Genomic DNA, 23857 nt, shown 5'->3' on the forward strand with positions numbered 1-23857 from the left:
CGCTACTCCGTACATCTAGATTCTATGGGGTTGCTAGATTGGGATTTATTCAGTTGGACTAGCATCTGATCACAACCTTGGCCAAGAGATGGATGCCTAAGATACATACATTTCATATATCTATTGGAGAGTGCACTATCACTCTACAAGACATAGAAGTATTATTGGAGTTACCTGTTGACAGTGAGTCGGTCATCGGAGTGATGTATGATGACTGGTCACAAGTTTGTCAACTGTACTTCGGTATGACCCCACCTGTCGACAAAATTAAAAGATTGAGGTTAAGTTTGATATGGTTAGGGACACAATTCCGTGAGCTCGCAGATGATGTAGATGAGGAAACCATCATAAGATATGTGTGAGCATATATACTACAAATGATGGGTGGAAGTCTGTTTTCCAACAAATCAAGTCATTTTGTTCATTTGATATTCCTGCCACTATTAGCTAACCTCTATGATGCTGGGCGATATTCGTGGGGTGGAGCATGTTTGGCATGGTTGTATAGACAACTATGCAAAGCAACAAGACCTGAAGTTCGTGAGATAGCTGGGCTTCTCATACTTTTGCAACTATGGGCTTGGGAGCGATTTCCAACAATGGCTCCACAGCTACAATATGTAAATGAGGCTCAGTAAGCTGGACGAGCCCATGGTTCTCAGTATGTTATTTTAATTCAATTTAATTTTTATATGACTGATCTAGTTAATTTAGAATCTAAATTATCAGTTTAAAATTTTAGGTGGAGAGACAAATTTTGTGTGACTAGGACAGCTACACATGTAGTCAGCCAGTACAGATACATATTTGATATACTTCAACTTGATTAGGTACATTAACACTGAACCAGATTGATTATTTTAGGGGAAGTTGCATGAATATTTATTTTACAATAAATATTAGAGTTTATGTAGTAAGATAAAAGTATTTGCAAATATAGATTTTTTATATTGAAGATTTAGCCCAGAAAAGGAAAAGACTAAAATGAACATGGGCCCATATAAAACCGTTTGGCGACAATGTAAAGGACTATTTTATTAATTATAAATTTCATTTCGACCCTTCATCTTCTTTCGAAAAACGCGAAAAACACTTCCAACGCTTTCGAGCTCCGACAGTGCCGTCTCCTTTCGATTTCAACCTTTTGATTTCGATAGTGCCGTCTTCTTCTGCTCCGACAGTACCGTCTTCTTCCCCATTGATTTCGCTCCAAACTTCAAAAGGTACATTGTTCTTCTTCATTTCTTCGTTTCTTCGTTTCTTCTTTTTCCTTTGTTCATCTCTTCATCACCGATAGCAAGAATTCAAAACATAGGTCTTCGTTCTTCTTCCATTGACAATTTATATAAGAAGATAAATAGTTATTTCAAATTTGGGCTACATGCATTCTCCAGCTTTTTTAGGTGTTTCATTTTATTATGCATTTTGGTCATAGTGTAGTCATCACGGTGTAGTCATCACAGCATAGTCATTATAGACTAATAGTCATCAAAATGTTGATTATGTGAAGATTATTTATAATGTTGATTGTAATTTGATAGTTTTTCGAGGAATGTGTAGATAGTTTATTGTTGACTGTGTTTGATTGCTAATTATGTGAAGATTAGTATTGTGTTTCGTTGTGATTTGCTGTTATTTCAGTGAATATTATGCTAATTTAGTTATTTATTATTGTTTAACTGAAGTTATCACTAATGCCTTAGGGAATATGTTGACAGCTCATTGATAGTTTGTTGATGGATTTGTCTATCAACAAACTATCACTGATGGATACTATCATTTATGCTAATTTAGTTCCCTGTACTGTGATTTAATGATTGTTTATTCATAGGAAAAGTATCTATCACTATTATTGTTATTAATGATATGAATGTAATGGTTCTACATGTTTGTTTTTAGGATAGAAGTTATCACTGATGCTTTAGGGAATATGTTGACAGTTCATTGATAGTTTGTTGATGGATTTGTCTATCAACAAACTATCACTGATGGATGCTATCATTTATGCTAATTTAGTTCCCTGTACTGTGATTTGATGATTGTTTATTCATAGGAAAAGTATCTATCACTATGATTGCTATTAATGATATGAATGTAATGGTTCCACATGTTTGTTTTTAGGATAGAAGTTATCACTGATGCTTTAGGGAATATGTTGACAGTTCATTGATAGTTTGTTGATGGATTTGTCTATCAACAAACTATCACTGATGGATGCTATCATTTATGCTAATTTAGTTCCCTGTACTGTGATTTGATGATTGTTTATTCATAGGAAAAGTATCTATCACTATTATTGCTATCAATGATATGAATGTAATAGTTCCACATGTTTGTTTTTAAGATAAATAGAGAAAGAAAATAGAAAACATTGGAAGGATCAACATTTGGGAAAAAACACAAGAAGATCAAGGTCACAATCTAATGATATTTTATAAATTTTTATAGATTTGTGGTTGCTTTTTTCTTACATTTATGTTATTGTTATATATAAAGGAAAATGTCTTAATTGTTCTAGAAAGTGAATGGACAAATCCATTAAAAGTCAGCTCCTTCATAAGTTTAGATGTCCTATCTAACATAGAAAAATTAGATGAGCCATCACTCCAACTATTTAGAGAAGGTCCTTTTGGGCACTTCTTAGATATGAAAATGAAAAGGATGCCTACCAACTCATATCACACCTTATTAGAAGGCAATGCACAACTACCAAGCAAAATATATGTGCCTTTAATTTAGAAGGACATATTTCAGAATTTGGCCTCAAGGATTTTTGTTTAGTAACAGGTTTAAATTGTGATGATTACCCTATAGATGGTATCTATAGTGAACAGGAATCAATGGACAACACAATTAGAAACTTCTTTTTCAAGAAAAATACAAAAATTATAAGAAAAGAGCTCCAACTACTTTTAATTTGTTAGGTTTTGATGCCAACATACCCATTGATATAAAGGTCAAACTTGCACACTTGTATTTTCTAGAAAGCTTCCTAATTCCTACACCAGGACATAACAAAGTAAGTTGGAAGCATCTAAAAATGTTGGATGACAAAGAAAGGTTTAGATCTTATCCATGGGGCAGGGTTTCCTTTGAACTAACTATAGAGTTTTTTAAGAAGGCTATCATCAATAAGCCATCTTCCATTTTCCTCCAAGGATTTCTACTAGCTTTGGTATATTGGGCTTTTGAAATTATACCAAGATTATCTAACCCCACTATTAGATATGCACGAAGAATAAAAAGTGATGGACCTAGACTTACTCAATGGAAGTCTCAAGAACCTAATGATTAACAACACATCAACAACAATATTTTCAAAGCCACTGGTGTAAGTCTTTTATCACTGTTATTTTCTTTATTTATATATATTATTAGCATGCTATCAAATGATAGAAACTATAACTGATGTTTCAGCTTTTATGACATAGAAGATACCACTATCAGTGATAGCGTCTATCAGTCATTTGGAACTGTTGTGATATCTTCTATCATTGATAGCATGTTATTGTAGATAGAAGCAATCAGTGATAGCTTGAAATTAGTGATTTTTTCTATAAATTAGTTGTATCACTAACATCTTTATTAAACTTTCAGTTTATTGTTGCTTCATTTGTTCCAACTGAACAAGAATTTCAATCCAACTATTATGCCTGTTTTGTGGAGTTGGAAACCAGGGAGATGGATATTGAAAAAGAAAAAGAAGGAAAACAAATGTCAACCGGGAGAAGAATTGCATCATTACAAGAGGCAATTGAAGAATTAAAAAGAGGACAATAAGATATTAAGAAGAACATCAATGAAAAGCACAAGAAGATTCTTGATATATTGGGCCACATAAAAGAAGCTATCAGTGATAAACTTCCACAAAAAGAAGGTGGTGAAAAGCAATCTCAAGAATCTCTTGAGAAGAACAAAGTGCCATCATCTAGTTTGAAGCTTTTAGATGCAAGTTTGGAAGTTCTAGAGGTAAAACTTGTGATTTTCTTTTTCAGTAAAGAAGTATAATAACAAAAATGATATATGCATGCAGACTGAAGTTGACACCAAGGACAAGGAGGCTCAAGATGATCAAGAGAATGACCAGCAAGAACAATTGCATGATGATCCTGAAGATGAAGAGGAAGATCAAGAAGAAAAAGATAAAAAAGATATGACGAAAAAGAATGCAAGTATTGATTGATTGATGATCTTAATTATAACATTAGCATGCTATCAGTGATATCTGAAATCATTGATAACCAACTATCAGTGATAACACGCTATCATTGATAGTTTGTTATTAGTGATAGTGTAAATAATAGGAAGCTTTATCTACTTGACCGATACTGATAGCACATTGATGTCATGTTATATTTGATTCCATGATTTCAGGTGATTGAAAAGACTCTTAAAAAGAGTCCAAAAAAATATCGACCAAAGGTTGTCATCGAAAATATAGAGGACAACAAGAGACCAAAAAGACAAGTAAAACAAACGAAGAAAATTTTGGAGAACGCAAAGAAACAAAAGAAAGAAAAAAAGAAGGTCTCTCTAAATGTGTCTACCAAGGTGTCTACCAAGGTGTCTCCAAGCAAAGCTACAAGGTGGAATGACGACGCCAAAAGCTTTGATCTCAAAATAACACAACTTTGATTGACAATAGCTAGACTTGTTTATTGACAATAAACTTCTGTTTCACAATAGTTTGGAAATTATTTTGACAATATACAGTGATTGTTATGATTTTGGAAATTACATTGTTATTTTACAAGATCAATGATAGTTATATTGAATCAATATGAATCCTTCATAAATGTAATTGATATAGTTGCAACTTTCAATTTATTTTAGAGGTTGTTTGATTGGAGGGAAAAGAAGGCGATCGTATAGTATAAATGTGATTGATTCATAAATGTGATTGATATAGTTGCAACTTTGTATAGTATTTTGTTACTCAGTGATTGTGTAGCAGAGCTAAGCGATTGTGTAGCAAAGCTAAGCAATCGTTTAGCCGAGCTCAGCGATCTATATCATTTGGTACACGATCGTGTAGCATTTACTAGGTGATCGTCTAGCATTTGGTAGGCGATCATATAGTGTCACACCCCCTCCCAGATTACTCTTTTATTTTGGAAAAGAATATGACTGTGGTAGTTACTAGCGTATCCTGCCAGCACCCACCACCCAAGACTTTTAATCTAAATACCAACCTGTTAAAGCACTAGTAATATATACAAATAGCAAACCTCCCTTAAGGTTCTACAAAGATTACATAAATACATGCATGCAACCAAGACATTACATTTACTGAAGAATAACAAATCCCCACAAGCGACACTGGCGAGATCCTCTAGAGTGACACCAGCGATACCATCTTGAGCGACACCAACAATACCCTCTAGAGCGACACCAGCGATACCCTCTAGAGCGACAGTGACACCAACGATACCTTCTAGAGCGATCCCAAGCTTTTCCTGTGAAATTCTTAGTGATACTCACCTCAATTCCTAGCGAGATTTCCCCGAGAGCGATATCCTCCTTAAAAAATCCCACTGTAATTCTCCACGATGAACTGCTTGCTTGTTCTTCACAAGCAGCTATTTGCTTATGCACCAATTCCCTGGTACAACTTCAAAAATTCATAACTCACAATCCAGAGCTCTTTTTAAGAAACTTCCTTCTACAAACTTGTTTAAACACAAGCTGCACAGCTTCTATCACTGATAGTATGGTATCAGTAATGCTATACGATCGTGTAGCATTTGGTTGGCGATTTTATCAGTGACAGAATCTATCATTGATGGATCTTCAACAAAAATGCTTATCTACTATCAGTGATAGAATCTATCACTTCATTGTATTAATTGCTGACAGAAGCTATTATAGATAGCTTGATATCATTTCTTTCAATTGTTGTGGCTAAAGGAAAATGAAAGCTTCATAAATAAAAGCCATATTGTGAAGCATCATATTGACTAAAGAATGGATATATCAACAACAAAGTCTGTTCCACTAATAAAACATTAGTAACAAGGTCTCTAATATATTTATGACAAACATCAATAACAAATTGTCTCACTATCTAATGGTTAAATTGATGACCACAAGCAACAACTACAATCTAATTGATAAATTGGTAAAAAAACATCGGCTGTCTCACTATCATTGATAAATTGATGACAAACATCAATTACAAAACAAGCTTCTTCATTACAAACATCAATTACAAATCAAGCTTCTTCATTAAACAACTGGTGGAAATTTGCATGTCTTACAATTATGGCCACGACGATGACATCGACTGCACTTCGAGCTCCTTTTCTTTTCACCAATAGATAATATTCTTTGTTTACGTGGTTGTCCAGTCGGACGTTTAACTATTGGAGGTAATACATTCACACCAACATCGATAGATCTCCAATCAGAATGATTTTCAATAGGATAAACTGATCCTTTATAGGTTGATAACAATGTACTGCAAAAATAGTAGTCCGACACAAAAGTATATATATCTAAATTTAGCCCACGAATAACAGCACAAGCATGGAATCTCCACCAAATACCAAACACGACAACTGCATGATTTATAGGCCAAATTTACCAAAAAGTGATTGTCCCAATCAACTACTTTATATTCTTCATTGTTAATAGGATCAACCTGAAAAATAAAACAGTCAATGAAATATAATCAACTAGGTGAACTAATGGAATGTCAATGAAAACTAAAATATAAACGAAATTGTAAGTGATACTATCCCTACCTGATTAAATATTTTCAAGCTATCAGTGAAAACAAAAAATATTAGTGAAAATAAAAACTATCAATCACTGATAACATGTTATTAATGATATTTTCTAATAGTTAAGGTATTTATAACTTGAAGCTTCTTGACTGATTGTGTTGCTCTCGCAACTCAGACTCTGCCCAACTAGTCAAAACAGTCTTCATGGATAATGCTGATTGACCTTTTTCATAAAACCAATTTTGAAGTATTTCTCTAATATAATCAAGTAATGATGCAACGGGGAACTCCCTAGGCTCTTTTAAAATATTATTCAAGCACTCTGAAATATTAGTAGTCATCATATTATACCTTCTTCTCCTAGAATGTGGACGTGCCCACTTCTCAAAACCAACTTTACTGAGATATTCTCGAATTGTAGGATATATTGATTCCATCCATTTCATATAAAACTCGAACTTATCAATTGTATAAGCTTTTGCACAACTATAATATATGTCATCAATTAAAGAATCCTTATAAATAAACTTCATATTTTGCAAAAGGTGTCATAGACAAACACAATACTCACCATTTGAAAAAACATTCATAACACCTTTCGGAATGCTAAAATGCCGATAAGAAATAATGACTAATCCTTCTCGTTCACCAAAACTTTTCTTTAAATTCTCAAAAAACCATCTCCAGGATGCATCATTTTCAGAGTCAACAATACTAAAAGCAAGAGGAAAAATCTGATTGTTACCGTCAATTGTTGAAGCCGTCAAAAGCGTGTCGGCATATTTACATTTCAAGAACGTTTCATCAACTAATATATTAGGCCTAAAATGCTTCCAACCCTCAATTGATGCTCCAATAGCCATATAACAATACTTAAAATGCTTATTTATGTCAGCTTCATAGGTAGTAAATGAAGAAGAAAATAAACAGTTAAGCCAGATTACAAAAGTATATAATTGATTAATGCCCACCACCAATAACTTCTATCACTGGTTGCAGTCCATCACCAATAACTTCAATTATTTTCATGTTATCAATGATGGAAGACATCGGTGATAGACTCCAATCAGTGATAGAAGCTATCATTCATAGATCATATAATAAGTCAGAAACAAAAAACCTGGATTCTTTTCTTCTAACTTCATCAAAAACTTTAGAATCAAAACATATGATTCACGTGCATCGCCTTTCAAAGACTTCATTATTTGCTCTTTTGCTCTCCATGCTTTATAATAGCTAATAGTTACTCCAAATTCCTTACGGACTTTATTCACAATATCACTAGGAGTTGATGTATGAGAAGAACTAAATCTAAAATCATTTCTTAAACATAAAGCTATTAAGGACGAAGAAGCTTGCCTATGACAAGTTTGAATACTTTTTATAGAACAATCATAAATATCAATAAACTTCCTAAGCATCCACAAAACACTCCGCTTGTAACGGGATGCGCTCACATACCACTGACAACCATCTTGAACACATCGAAACACAATTGCTCTTGAATTTGACGTTATAGTCTTAAATTCAAAATTTTTCTTAATCGCTATCAAGTAAAAACAATTTGATAAAATCTCTTTACTAGTAAACACATCTTTTTCTTTCAAATCACGAGCAATATGTATATCCATAATCACTTGAAAATCACCATCATCAATCATAGGTTTAGAAGAAGGAACAGTAGACAAATAATTTTCAGCTCCACTCGAAACAACTTTAGAAGACACTTCCAAACATGAACTACTGGCATGAGCAACCAAAGGATGTCGTGTATTGTGTTCCTTAACTAAAGTCAAAAACCAAGCTATGGATCTTCACGAATTTGAACTACATTTTGAACCTCATTCATAACAAAATCTAATAAAACTGAAAGTTCTATAGAAGAAGTAGACACATCCAAACAAATCTCCTTAACTATTAAACCCATAAAATCTTTAAAAACCATTATATCATTTACTAAAACTCCAGTAGATTTGTAATTCAGATAACAGTATTTTTCATTCCATATTCCACTATGAAAAAAAACTATTGAAATAACCATGTTTTAAAATTCCTGCAAAAGTAAAACAAAAACTCTTGAATAATAATATCAATAGGTTCTAATAGCTATCAAAAGCAAATATAAATCTATCAATATCATTAATACCAGTCTAAAACTAGGCATGTCTTTCAATAGATATCAATAAAAATTAATGAACAAATAAAAAATGATAGCAATCACACATTCTATCAGTGATAGATATTATCAATGATAGCCACTAATATCTTCCAATACATTGATAGACATTATCAATGGCAAACACAAAGCCAATGTAGTTGTAATATCAAACATCAAAATACACTGATATGTTTATAGAAAGAATATACAGTATCAAATGAAACAGTGAAGAATGCAAGCTCTAACTTAATTAATCAATCAAAACTCAAAATATCAACGCAATGAACAAAGTAAAATTTCATGAAAGCACATAAACTCTGCTCACAATCCATTATGTTCACAGTGAGCTGAAGAAATCATTACGTTCTTGAGAAAAGCAAGACTAAATGACAAGAAAACTATTTAGGAAAAATTGAAAAACAGAATCGAAAAAACAAGAACGCTAAAAGAAAAAAAAAAACTCCCAATCAAAGATGAAATCGAAAAAAGAAAAATGAACTCACGAATCGGAATTGATCGAAGTATCACGGTGCTTCACGAATGGGATTTCATGGAGACTGATTCAACGATATTTCACCGTGAAAGAAAAATGAAAGAATGGCAAAAAGGAAAGCAAAAAGTATCACGGAGCTTCATTGATCTGATTTCATGGAGACAATAAATATTTCACTGTGAAAGAAGAAGAAGGTCACAAATGGCAAACTTCAAAGGAGGTCACGAACGTGAAAAAGGAAAGTTAATAAAGGGAAAGAGAGGGTAAATTTGGAATTCCGAAAAAAAGAAAAGGTTTACTGGTCAATGTTTGCTATAATAGCAAATATTAAAAATGTGGTATATATAATCAGATTTTTTTCCCATTTGTATTATTCAATACAAATTTCCATTATTTTATACACATTTTTATTGTATTTATCTTTAATATTTTTCAATATAATATTTTGTGTTTCAGGTTATTTGGAAGCCTTACAAAATTATTATCCACACTTTGCCCAATTTTTGTAGGAATGGTCAAAATATACAGCGGAGGATGAGTCCTCTCATATGTTTTCACATTGGTGAGTGGCATCTTCCTGACAGAGTGATGAGACAATTTGGTTTTCAGCAGGATGCCTCATCGCCTTGTAATACTGAATCCCTACTACATGATATTGACTTAAGGACTGAAGATTGGTCCGAAAAAGTTGCACATTTGGTAGTATGATGGCACTATCGTGCAAGATTTATTGCAGTTGAGGTTTCTATTGAACAGTTTGACAGGGATGTCACTCAAGACTACTTCATTGGTATAATAATATCACAAGGCGCTACGTCACTCGTCCGGGAGCAGCTGTGGGTCATCTGGTAAATGAATGAATATTATCTAATTATTTTTAATTTAAATTTATTTTAAATATTATCTAATTATTTTATAATTCATAGAAATCGAATAACAATAAACTCTATGATGTTGCAAATGATCCGAACTAGGCAGTAACAACCAGAGCTATATGGAGGAGATACATTATATGTATGATATACCTATTGTTCCTCCACCAGCTCCTAGACGTAGAGAACCTGTTCGGGAAGAGGATAGGTTCGATGAGGTTGCCCACAATGTGGAAGAGTTTTCCCTTGTGATGCAGATGCAGAGTCAAACTGATTATGTTAGTCCGATGATGATGATGCCAGCATTTGTCTCAAGACATTATGACTCAAAAGCTAGTACTTTGTCTTCATACGTGCATGGACATGGTTGAGGTCGTGGAAAACATAATGAATATTTATATTATGAAGTGCCTGCAGAGGTACCTGAGCAACATCAAGAAGAACCAGAGAAATCTCAAGTTCGAAGTCGACGACGACAACCAGCTCGAAATCGACGACGTCCGCTTTATGAGACACATTGATTTTTGTAATTATTTTTATATAAATGAGATATTTTAATTTACACTTTATTATTTTTATGAGATATTTTTTAAAAAAATTTGTTCTTTTAGAGTTAAGTTAAGATGGTTTAAAAAATAATAAAAAAAATATAAAATGGAATATATTAAATTAAAAAAATAGAAAAAAATGGAGGCCGAATTAATGAAAAATTAAAAAAAAAAAAAGAATGAAGGTCGAATTTTGAAGACTCGACAACTTAAAAGAAAAAAAAACTACAATATTTTTATAAATGGTTTGAAAATAACAATATTTTTATAAATACTTTTTTAAACAACAATATTACTCTAACTTTACCATGTAAAATATCTTGATTGTTTATTTACATTTTTTTTAAAGTTGTTTATATTACTTAAAAAAAATTGAATTAATTATCATGTTTTCTCAAACTATTTTTAATGTTTTCAATCGAAATTTTTATCTCCTAATTTAAATATTTTATATTAAGAAAAAATAAATAATAATAATATTTATATTTATAGTAAGAGATTTTAATGGTATCCTTGGATCCTCATGATTTTGAGGGATTTCAAATTCATAATGGATTTTAAATGAATTCTATTGTTTAGTACGATAGGAAATATAATGATTTAAAAATCCGAAGTGATTTCAAATCCTGTTTTACTTTAAAAACTTTTCTGACTAAAATGCTCAGATTTCATATGATTTGAAAGTAAATTACCTTGTCAAATTCTAATTTTCAATTAAAATATCATGCTTAAAATCCTACATTAGTAAATTCTTGACTTTTTTTCCTTTCCAGTTACCATCCAAACACAAAATTTTAAAGACATCCATTTTAAATTTTTCTCGTTAAATATAAAGTAATTAATTTAAAATTATTTCTCAAAATTTAAATCACATGATTTAAAATCATTTCTTACACTTTCTTGAATCCAAACGGAGGGTAAGTAAAAGCTAACCACTTTTATTAGAAATAAAAGCTCAATTCTAAGGTCTCGTTTAATAACTAATTGATTTTTGAAAATCTGTTTTCGATTTTTGGTTTTCAAAAGACAAAAGCGATACATGTTTGGTAACTGTTTTATGATTCCTATTTTTTTTTTTTAAAAAAAAAAACAAATTACATGTTTAGTAATTGCTTTTAGTTTTCTATCTTTTTAATTGAAAAACGACCATTGTGTTTGATAATTGCTTTTTGTTTCTAAAAATTCAAAATAAGTTTGGATGACTTTTTTAGTTTTATATTCTTTTTTATAAAAATAAAATCGACATTTTTTGCAATATTTTTCATCTAATATATATAATTATAAGGTAATATCCTTTTTTTAAAAAAATCCATATTAATAAAAAAATATCAATAGTTTTAAATGCACTAGTTAATCACAAATAAAATGAAAATAAAAAAAAAATTGTTGGAGAAGAATTTTCGTCCAGTCACAAAATGCTACCTGTCTTCCATCCAGTCATTTGATCACAATATTGGGCTTACTAACTTCAAAGGTGGTAAAACCTAGACCATGATCAATAAATTTGGCTAGATGACCGATTGGGCTTCAAATCATAAATTGGATTGGGTCGTGTATTTAAAATTGCTCGGGTCCAAAATTCGACCCAATTCAAGCCCACGGTAGAAAATTTGGGCCGAAGAAAAGAGATTGGCCCAAACCCAACTTTAGCTTAAACCCAAAAAGTAGTTGGGCCCAAGCCCAAAAGCCCAAAGGCAAATGGGGCCCAAGCCCACCTAAAACCCATGGAAGTCCTCTAGGTCTTTCTCTTTCATTTGAAAGAAGTTGGAACATTGGCAAGAAAGTGTTGAAGTTCTAGAGATTAAGATTAAAGCTCTGAAGCTCTAATGATTTTAAAGTTCCGAGTAATCTCGAGATTGTCGTCTTTTGAAGATTGAAGACTTGGAAGATTAAGACTTCCTTGAATTCTAGAAAATTAAAGATCAAATCGATCTCAAGATCATAATCTTCTAAAGATTGAAGACTTGGAAGATTAAAACTTCCTTATATTCCAAAAGATTGAAGACTTGGAAGATTAAAACTTCCTTGTATTCTAAAAGATTGAAGTTTAAAGAAACTGCTTGAAGATTGAAGATTTAGAAATTTTAAACTTTGTCCCTTGTGTTAGAGAAAGCATCAAAGGATCAAACATTAGATATTGTATTCACTTTACTATACTGAAATCAATACAAAATTCCACGAATTAAATTTCTTTGAAATCTCGTGTGAACAGTTTGGCACGCTCAATGGGTCTGTCTCTACCTTTCATTTATTTCTCTACAACACAATCTACTCAAAGAAATCGTGGCGTCCAGAAACAACGATCCTAAAACTTCAAGCGATATCCATAACAAACCAATTACTCGTAGTCGCTCTAAGGGGATTCAACAATCTGAAGAGCTAGCACCCTTTGAGATCGTAAGGAACATATGGGAACAAATTTTAAAACAACTGCAAGGTGGGTCATTAGAGAAAGTCCTGCAGTCAATAAGCATACTCCACCTTCTAAACAATCAAGTGAAGAAGCATCACACCCAAATATAATGTACGTCATGATAGACGACGTGGGAACAAGTGAAGAAAGGATGACGAAACTCAAAAAGAGAGTTAACATGCTATGAAGGCAGTCAAAAAAAGAAACTATAAAATTGCGTTTCTCAAGAATCACATCAAAAGTCGTGACGACGCTGAATCAAGTCATATGCTTATAGTCAGGAATGATGACAAGGGAAAGAGTATTTTGTAAGAAAGGCAACCATAAAATTTGACGTCAATTGCTTCGTTGTCTGTCCGACAATTGCAAGTGATGATTGCCAATTCCATCAAGGTTTAGTATGGTAGACCTACTCAAATTTCCCTCCTATATTTTAAGCCATATACTAAGAGGATTGACAATCTAAGAATGCCAAATGGATACCAACCACCCAAATTCCAACCGTTTGATGAGAAGAGCAACCCAAAACAACATGTTGTTCATTTCAACGAAACATGTGAGAATTTTGGTACATGAGAAGATATGATGGTCAAACAGTTCATTTGAACTCTGAAGGAAAATGCCTTCAACTAGTACACAGACCTTGAACCTGAAACTATTGATAGTTGGGAGCAGCTTGAAAGATAATTCCTCAGCTGCTTTTACAGCACGTGGCGTATCGTCAGCATGATAGAGCTCACTGCCACAAAACAACGAAAAGGTGAGTCGGTCATTGACTACATCAATCATTGGAGAACATTAAGTCTTAATTGAAAAGATAGATTAACTAAACTGTCAGCGATGGAAATGTGCACTCAAGAAATGTATTGAGGACTTCTGTATATCCTGCAAGGGATAAAACTCCACACCTTTGAAGAATTGGCAACCCACACTCATGATATGAAACTAAGCATTGCCAATAGAGGAAACAACGATTTGCTAGTCCTAGAAGTAAAGAAAGAAAAGAAAGAAGTGAAGAGAATCCATTAGGTATTGAAGGGTGCTACTAAAGAAGTTATGGTCGTCAATACGACCCCTCTAAAATTTATCTCCAAGGAGAAAAAGATTGAGAAATGCCAAGATGGGGGCAAGAAAAGGCGTCCGACATTGAAAGAGAGACAAGAAAAAGTCTATCCTTTTCAAGATTCTAATCTGCCTGATATGTTAGAGCAATTACTGGAAAAATAACTCATTGAACTTCTTGAATGTAAACGACCTACAGAAATGGGGAGAGTAAATGAACCCAATTACTGCAAGTATCATCGAGTTGTTAGTCATCTAGTAGAAAAACATTTCGTACTGAAGGAGTTAATTTTGAAGTTAGCTCAAGAAAAAAAGATTGAGCTATACCTCAACAATGTGGCATAGACAAATCATGCTGCAGTGATGATCCATTCTAATATTCGATTGTCTGCAACAGGGAGTTTAATCCATTTTGGATCTTTTGAGCCTGTTATTATATATTCTCCTATAGAGGCCTCACAAAAGGCCGACTTCTAGAAAGTTGACTCCTAGGAAAAGAAGAGCAAGTGAAAAATGCAGATGAAGGATAGACGCTGGTAACTCGTCTGAAGAACCATAAAGAAAGTTACGTCAGAAAGAATCTCATTCATATTAAGACTAAAATGAAATACAAAAAGACACAACCAATAGGATAAAATTGCAACCAAGTATGTTTTAACCTTCAAATTTTCTTCTATCCTAAGTTACTTGAATAACATACTTTCTTTACTCGACCGGTCCCGAGGCTTGATGTTTGCACCTTCTGGGTTTTGAGTAAATTGGAAGCGAGAGGCTTTCTTTTGCTTCCGTGTAGTAGGCTTATCGTATCTTCGAGTCCTAGGAACTAAAATGAAATCCAAGAACTAATGGTCACTAGGGAATCATTCTTAAAGGACGTTGCACGATCCTTTTTATGCAAGAAAATTATCGAATGGTACGCTCGAAAAAGATGTTCACGAGTCTTCGGAAGATATCTCTTCTTGTCTCATGAGCCGGTCAGCTCTCTAAGGTAGGGAATGACCTCTACATAGAAGCCCCCTTTAATCAAAAGGCCGCCAAATGACCATAGGTCCCATAGGAAAATTGATAGTTCACCCCCCATAGTGTGAAAAGTTTTGGTTGAAGGGTACTAAACTTCACAAAAGGCTCGAATGGGGTCATGTCGTTGTCCAAATCAAGTCATACATTTGTGTATGGACTAACCAATGGCTCTTCCACAAGAAGGCTAAGTCCATTTATTATAGGTTGATTCATATTTGCAAGAATTACAAGATGTTTCTTCCCAGACGAAATGTGTTTGTGTTTCATGAAGTAAACCATTGCTCTACAAAAAAAAAAAAAAAAAAAAAAAAAAAGGTCACCAAAGAGAAATAAGTTTTAGTTGCATAATCTAAAAGAAACAAGAGGGGAAGGATGGTGAACTTCATTGGGCTTGGACATATTCTAAGCCTGAATGGATGGAGAACATTAAAGGAGCCTACTAATGTCACCATCCTTAGATGACACGAGCGCACAGATGATCTGGACCTCTATAAGATCAAGATGATTAGGAGCTAACACAGGATTAAACCCCTCTAAGGTCAGCACAGGATTCGGCCAGCTCCTTCAACAATGTTTTCAGTGGCCGCAAACGACGACATTAAGTAGCGAACGATCAGCAACTTTGAAAAAAACACGAAGCAGCGACGAATGATTACTCCGATTAGCGATGGCAAACAATGACAAATTTATAGAGAAGAGCTGGGATTCAAACCTGTGCATTTGAATACTTATTTGGAAAATTGGAGTGTATGACAGAATTTGAGGTTTCATTCTGAAAAATGAAAAAAGCTGTTTAGAATAAGAATTATGGCAACTCATGTGACATGCACATGACCATAAATTTCTAAATCCATCCTTGTCTTGTTCGAAGATGTTGTTGTTGATGAAACTAAATACCAGGTAATCTCAAAATAGAAAATAAGGACGAGGTATATATACAGGGTAATTATTGATATTTGACAAATAGAAAACGTCAAGGTATATATACAGGGTAATTATTGATATTTGTCAAAGACAATTGCCCTCCTAATTTTGCTCATGTAGTTAACATATTCTCTATATTTTATTATTATTTTAGATTCTATTTAATCACTTTTCGAATTTATCTCACCTTAATAAAATATCCAAAATTTCCTACCAAATTTATATTTGAAATATCCATATATTATTAAAACTTCTTTTATCCATATATTTTATTCAAATTTCTATATTGTTTTCATAATTGTATACATACATTTTTAATTAATTAACTGTATATTTCTCATATTTTTAATAAATTAGTTGTATATATTATTTTTATATTATTTTAATGTTATGGGAAAAGAAATCACTTCCTAAAAAATGGTCCTGTTGATTGCACAAGACTGTTACTCCATATATTGCCATAACTTTTGTTACTTACACAAATGTTTCATCGATTTAGGTTTTCTTGTAGTTTCTTTAACAATCTACTGTTTTTGTTATAACTTTACAATTAGGATCTGATTTAAAATAAATCAATCTCTTCCTCATTTTTCCCTCTTTTAAAATTGAAATTTAATTTTAATATAAAAATTAAGTTTTGATAACTACTCGAATTGATTTAAAATAAACCAATCTCTTCCTCATTTTTCTCCCTTTTTCTCCCCTAATTGATTCAAATTAACTATTTGTTTCGATTTGATTTAACTACTTTTTGAAAATATTTCGAATTAATCAATATTTAATTTGTTTATCACCATTTGGATTTTAATTTATAATACATCTTTTTTAGTTTTTATATTATTTTATTCATTTTTATTATTCTAAATTCGGATTAATTTTTTTTTATTTTAATTAGGATTTTACATAATATTTTATACATATTATCCTCTAATAAACTGTATATTTCATTTACATTTGATTATTTTTTGTATTTTTTAATTACCTTTTATTCATTATCATCTTATTATATTATTACATAATTAATTTTTCTTTTTGACAAATAAATAAGTATTCAATTTTGCAATCTTGTTGTTTTTGCTATGCTTCTACAATGAGTTAGGCCTTTTTCATAGGTTTAGGTTTTTTTGGTTGATGAAGCTATAAATACAGTGTATTTGTTTTTTTTTTTTAGAATAGGTGATATTATTATACAACAACAAGGGGGATCTCATAGCCCGGAATCAAGGCATCAAAGCACAAGCAAAGACAGAATAACAAAACCCAAAACAAAGCCTACAAGATAAGATCAGAACAAAACCAACACAAAAGGAAACAAACTCGCAGACCACTAGAGAGAAAGCCTGAGAAAAGAAAACAAACTCCCACAAACAAGGGACAACAGCAAAAACAAAGAACAACGGGAAATACAACAAGAAAAACATCCGTAAAGACACTATATAAGACCAAGAAGATCAACCCGTCAGGAAAAAGCACGAGCACGAACCGTAGAGACCATAAAGTGAACTAGAGCTGACACCGACCTCAGTCTATTTTCATGCAGTCGCTGATTACGTTCTTATCAGATGTAGTATATGGAAGCACACCAGAAAATACAGAATAACTTATTACACACCCCCTTACCCGACCCCACTCGGCACAAACAACTCAACTCCACATCCCAACTCGCCCTCCGATGCGACGAGCCCAACTGACGCAACACACCCACCTCTCTTCCAAACCCACACTCAAAAAATAAATGATCTCGTGACTCCACACCTCCCCCACACAGAAGGCACCCCCATCTAACAACACACCCCAACTCCTCAACCAATCATGCGTACCCAACCTGTCCCTCACAGCTAACCACGCACAGAAGGAGTGACGTGGAATACCACCCCCCGACCACAAAATACCAACCCAAGACACCCTAGGACGATGAGGACGCAAACTCTCCCACGCACTAGCGATAGAAAACCAACCCCTTGCATTCGGTACCCACACCCAATAATCTTCTCCCCTCACCCTCGGTCTTACTACATGAATAAGACCCCAGATCTCAAGAAGCTTCCAAGACACTATAGGCCAACTCCAACCTCCCTCACCGTCCATAAATTCCAACAACTGCGCCTCCAAACTACTCCCTGCATCATAAACTACCGTAGACCCATATGAATCCAAAATCGCACCCCCCGGCAGCCAAGGATCCCACCAAAAAAAACAAGACCGACCATCGCCAACCATCAAACGAACCAAATGCTTGAATCTATCTCTATTTCACAAGATAGCCCTCAAGCACCAAGACCTCCCAACCTCACTCCGAACAGCCCACAGAGACCGCCCACGCAAAACATAAGCCTCCACCCACACCACCCATAATGAACTTGATTTAATTAAGAGAAGCCAGAGCAGCTTCATAACAGCAGTCTGGTTCCAATATGCCACATGCTTCACACCCAACCCCCCTCCCCCCCGCCCAATGGCAAGCACACCTCATCCCACGCCACCCGTGCACCACCCCGACTCACTGCACTACCCTTTAACTACGTAACAGACGATCAACCTCATGAGTTACACACGCAGGCAACACGAAAATGCTACACCAAAACACCTGAAAGGATTGTAAGACAGACCTAACAAGCTGTAACCTCCCAGCAAAAGAAAGGGACCGCGTTGCCCAGCTTCTAATATGAGTTGTAATCCTCTGAATCATAAGAGTACAATCCTCAGCCCTCAACCAAACCGCCAATAAAGGTAAACCCAGGTACCTAACAAGTAACGAGCCAAAAGAGAAACCAATAAATGCAGCTAGTTTCTCTTCCTCCCCAGACTCTACACTCAGCAACAAACATGGAACTCTTTCTAACATTTACAACTAACCCAGACAACCCTGCAAAATCTGCCAGAACCTGCCTCATAAACTCCAAAGAATCTCTCTCAGCTGCACAGAAAATCATCCAATCGTCTGCAAAAACAAAATGCGTCAGGCCCACACGCTCACACCAATCATGGAACCTACCACACATGAGGATTATTCAACAACCTAGACAAGACCTCTATCACCATCACAAACAAAAAAGAAGATAACAGATCCCTCTATCTCAACCTTTTCTTACGAGGAAAAAAACCCCCCTCAAGGGAACCATTAACCATCACAGAGAACATAGGCGAAGTAACACAAGCCCTCACCCAACTAACAAACTGATGGGGCGTACCTATAGCCAGCAACACTCCAAACAGAAAAATCTCAATTGACCGAATCATATGCCTTTTGAAGGTCTACCTTCAACACACAATGCGGCTTCCCTCTGCCCTTCTTATAACCCCCTACAAGCTCCTGACACAATAATATGTAAGAAAATCGACCTACCCGGAACAAACGCAGACTGGTTACCACTAATGAAAGCAGGCAACCACAACCGCAATCTCTCAACTAAGGTCCTCGAGATACACTTATACACAACATTGCAACAAGAAATAGGACGAAACTCCTCCATAAGTTCTGCTCCCTGCCTCTTTGGGATAAGAGTGATAGCAGTAGAATTAAGTTCACCAGGTAGGTAACAGTCTCAAAAAAATTCAGCACAACATCACAAAAACATCCCCAACCACAATCCATACAGCTCTGTAAAAATCAATCGAAAACCCATCAGGCCTAGGAGCCTTCTCAGACTTCATCGAGAATAAAGCCTTCTTAATCTCATCCCGACTCACTGGGCGACCAAGCATCTCCACCCCCTCATCGGACCAGCTAAACTGCACATTATCCTCAATTCAGGTAGTAAGATCCCTATACCTCACTGGTTGAGACCCTAAATAACCCCTAAAAAAATCTACTGCCACCCTTGCCACCTTATCATGCATTGTCTAGTGAGTCCCCCCAGCATCCCGACCGTAAATAAACCACTACAGCTGCATCGAGAACGAACACAACGATGAAAGAAAGTTGTGTTCATATCACCTAACTCCAGCCACCTCACCATCAGAGCGACGCCTCCTCCAATCTCACCACTGACCAGAACACCTCAGTGGCCCGAGTCGCCTCTGCACACACCGACTCTGAATTAGGATCCTCTTCTACCTTCGCCTGAGCAACCTCCATAACCTACCTAGATGCCCTCATCTCATCAGCTAATACAGAGATACGTCTCCCAAACAAAGCACATAAAACTCTCTTCACTGCCTTCAAATTTCGCACAAAGCTAACTATCGGGGACACATCCTCAGACCTTTTCAACACTGACTTGATAGTATCAATAAAACCCTCAACCTCCGGCCAATGAGAAAAATAACGAAAAGTGGGAGGCGGCCTACTCCTCGTCTCCCCTGTAGACACCAGAATAAGGCTATGATCATAAATTCCCCACTGACCAACCCTAACCTCCAAATATGGAAAAGCTACCTTCCATGCCTCATTAGACAAGCAACGATCCAATCGACGCAAGATACCATTCCTCTAAATTTTACTAGTCCAAGTAAGCCAATTGCCTATCACACCCAACTCAACTAGATCCACCTCCAATAACGCCCCATCAAACTCCTCCATCTTCCTCAAGCTAGGACAACCACCAAAATCCTCCGAACTACAATGAATAGTATTAAAATCCCCCAAAACAACCCCAGGAAGCTGCCATGAGATACACATATCCATCAGCTGAGACCACAAGTTCCTCCTCTAATTCACATGATTCGAGGCATACACAACACCGATATGTACCCTAGTAGTAGATACAATATTCACTAAGGTCCCAGAAATGAACTGATCCCCACTGACATCAATAGAAAACTCATAGACACTCTTCCGCCACATCACCTAGATCCTCCCAACTCCCCACACATTATAGCTATACACACAACTCCACGCATCACCAAACCTACCCATTACCATACCAAAATTTTCACGACGAACCCTTGTCTCAAGCAAGCAGCAAAAAGTAACAAAGGATGAAGCCAGAAAGTCTGTCACCACCCTACACTTAACAGGGTCGTTCAACCCCCTAACATTCCAGGAACACCAAATCATGGACCTTGCAACAGATCACACCTACCACCTCCCATTGGGCCTTTGCTCGAACTCTTGAACATCTCATCCATAACAGACAATGGATCAGGATCTACCTACATTAAAGCCAAAGCCATCGAGTCTCCCCCCTATCACACAAAATATCAAACTTATTGTGATCATCAACATGCTTTACAAACCCCGTAATTCCAGGGGACCCATATACTGCTCTGTTCCTCAAAGGCACCGAGTCCGATGACCCACTGCCACCCCTATGGCCTACACCTCTTCTATCCCGCCTACGACGACTGACCATAGTAAACTCGGCAACACTCCTCACACCCTTACTCCCAACCATTGGGTTATCTCTCCTTTCACCAATACCCACGTCCTGCCCCTTCTTTATACTCTCAATACCCTCATTCTCTCCCCAACACCCCTCAGTTACCGCCACAATACATAACTCCTGACTCTTTTCCACACCCTTCTTCTTAACACAGCCCCAATATGCCCAAAGGATCCACAACACGCACACCTACGAGGTTTCCACTCATACACTATTAGAATAATAAACTCCTGCCCTGCATTCTAACAGTGACTGAAGAGGGCATTAACGAATCACCATCCACCTGAACACAAACCCTCGCAAACGATAACCGCCGCCGCTCTCTTGTTGCAAATCAAAAAAGACAGATTTACCCACGACACTAGCTAACATTGCTAAACCTCTATCTGTCCACAACTCCAAGGGAACACGCTCTAGTTTAATCCAGATACGAACAGAATAAAAAACAAAGATTTCAAGAATAATACCTGGGGATCACTATCGTAATAAAATGGGTTTGCCACCCAAGTGCCACGTACCATTCTCCAGCACCCAATCCTTTGACTCTACCTTCTAAAATTTAAAGATAATCAAACCATTCTCCAACAAGGTAATAGTTGGCATCTCTACATGCCCCCAAATTCTCTGAATAATTCGACAAATAACAGTATACGGGAGTTTAGCACCCACAAACTGACCAACCAAAGATTTCTCCCACAGACAAACACTCTCTTCAATAATTTCCTCACAGGGTTCAACAATAACCTTTTCATTTCAACCACTGGAGGAATAAACTCTAAATTTCCCCTCAACTTTGACCCAAAAAGAGCCGCCCACAAATTACCCCCTTTCACGCCGTGACCAGAACCACCAGAAACACCTTCCTCCTCCAATATAATCGACTTAGAACCAAACCCCCTAGCTAAACCAGTTTTGGGATCCTACTCCTCCCGAACACAAAGATCCCATGTGTCCACTGAGCGACCCTCACTACCAAAAGTCCAGCCCATGAAACCTTCTCCCTGCCTAACTTCTGCCACCCCCCCCCCCCCCCAAGCCTCCCAACTCCGGCCCAGCAGGCAGCCCACCCACTAAAACCCCCCACTCTTTTTGACCCTTTTTCTAGCTCCCCCAGAACCAGACCACCCCCTTCAACTCCGATCACCCCAATTCCATCAAGGCCCAACCCAACACCCCTTACAACCCGGTTTTTATCCGAGCCCCCAACACCCTCAATGCTCCCAGACACACCCTTCAGACCCTGGTCCCCAACTCCACAAGGGCCCAAACTCCCCTGCCCATCAACTGACCCAAAACCCTGCCCACCCAGATCAACACCCACAACTCGACTTACTACCGAATCTAGGTTAGGCGACAAAGACTTCCCTTCGATCGCCCCCAAAACACCCACCGTCGACCTCCCCAGCCTTACATTGTCAACACTCCTCCTACCAGACCCGTCACCCTCCTCAGAACGACCGTCAGACGACCCTAGATCCTTCACCTCCGAAGAATGAGCATCAATCTCTGGTCTAAGCAGGCCAAAGGGTTGTCGAGCAACTCGACCTTCATTCTTCTCCTTTAGTCTTAAAGGCGACTACTTACACACCATCGTCACTCGTTTCCACTATGGTTAGCCCGCACCTCAATACTCCAAAGGCACGAACTACCTCGGATCAGAACAGCCAAATAACTCGACTAAACAGCGAAACCAGAACAGCCAAATACCTCGACTAAACAGCGAAACCAGAAGAACCGACCAGACACGAATCAGACCCTCCACCTCGACTGAACTACCTGAAGAGACCAGATCACGAGGAACCTGACGAACCGACCTCCACCTCCACCTCCACTTGAAGAGACCAGCAAAACAGATCGCGAGGAACCGATCAAGACCCTCCACCTCCACCTCGACGAACCTGAAGCTGAAGCGGTGAAGAACGCCTTGGAGAAGACGGACTGTCGAACTGAATGGACAGAACAGATCGCGAAGAACGGAATCCCACAAACGAATTTCCTCACACCTACGAACGGACCGTCCACCACCTACGCATGGACCACCTACGACAGCGGCGATGCTAAACCCTAGAAGACACAGGGGCGGTGCTCACCTTGATACAGTGTATTTGTTGAAGCTTATGAAAAGGAAATTATGAATACAGTGTAATTATAAATAAACGAACTATCTTCCTGAATTTTCTCCTCGAATTATATTTGAATTTATATTTTATTATCAAATTAGATTTTATCTAACTATTTATCAAATTTTTTTAATCAGAATAAACAAAAATTTACTGTTTTTCTCTCTAATTTATATTTGAATTTATTTTTTTATTATC

At 36.2% G+C, this 23857-nt stretch overlaps 1 protein-coding gene and 1 pseudogene across 1 annotated transcript; one reads left to right on the forward strand and one right to left on the reverse strand.

Annotated features, from left to right (window-relative positions):
- Positions 1-203: 203 nt before the first annotated feature.
- On the forward strand, positions 204-10228 carry LOC150038523 (serine/threonine-protein phosphatase 7 long form homolog; annotated as a pseudogene).
- An 8502-nt stretch (positions 10229-18730) lies between these two features.
- On the reverse strand, positions 18731-20293 carry LOC150038524 (uncharacterized). The gene is made up of 6 exons (XM_090313462.1): positions 20201-20293; positions 19813-19947; positions 19562-19706; positions 19320-19406; positions 19072-19156; positions 18731-18959 (listed from the first exon to the last, which is right to left on the reverse strand). The coding sequence occupies exons 1-6, from the start codon at positions 20291-20293 to the stop codon at positions 18731-18733; spliced, it is 774 nt and encodes a 257-aa protein (XP_090169588.1).
- Positions 20294-23857: the final 3564 nt, after the last annotated feature.

This window comes from Benincasa hispida, chromosome 1, assembly GCF_027475165.1.
Source record: "Benincasa hispida cultivar pf3 chromosome 1, pf3_genome.v1.1, whole genome shotgun sequence".
In the NCBI taxonomy this organism is placed as follows: Eukaryota; Viridiplantae; Streptophyta; class Magnoliopsida; order Cucurbitales; family Cucurbitaceae; genus Benincasa; species Benincasa hispida.

Coding starts and splice junctions, on each gene's coding strand:
- LOC150038524 (XM_090313462.1), bottom strand. CDS start 20,293: ATGGAGGTTGCTCAGGCGAAGGTAGAAGAGGATCCTAATTCAGAGTCG. Junction 19,407..19,561: donor CCAGTCTGCGTTTGTTCCGG/GTAGGTCGATTT, acceptor TGCTGGCTATAG/GTACGCCCCATCAGTTTGTT. Junction 19,157..19,319: donor TAATGGTTCCCTTGAGGGGG/GTTTTTTTCCTC, acceptor TTGTTTTTGCAG/ACGATTGGATGATTTTCTGT.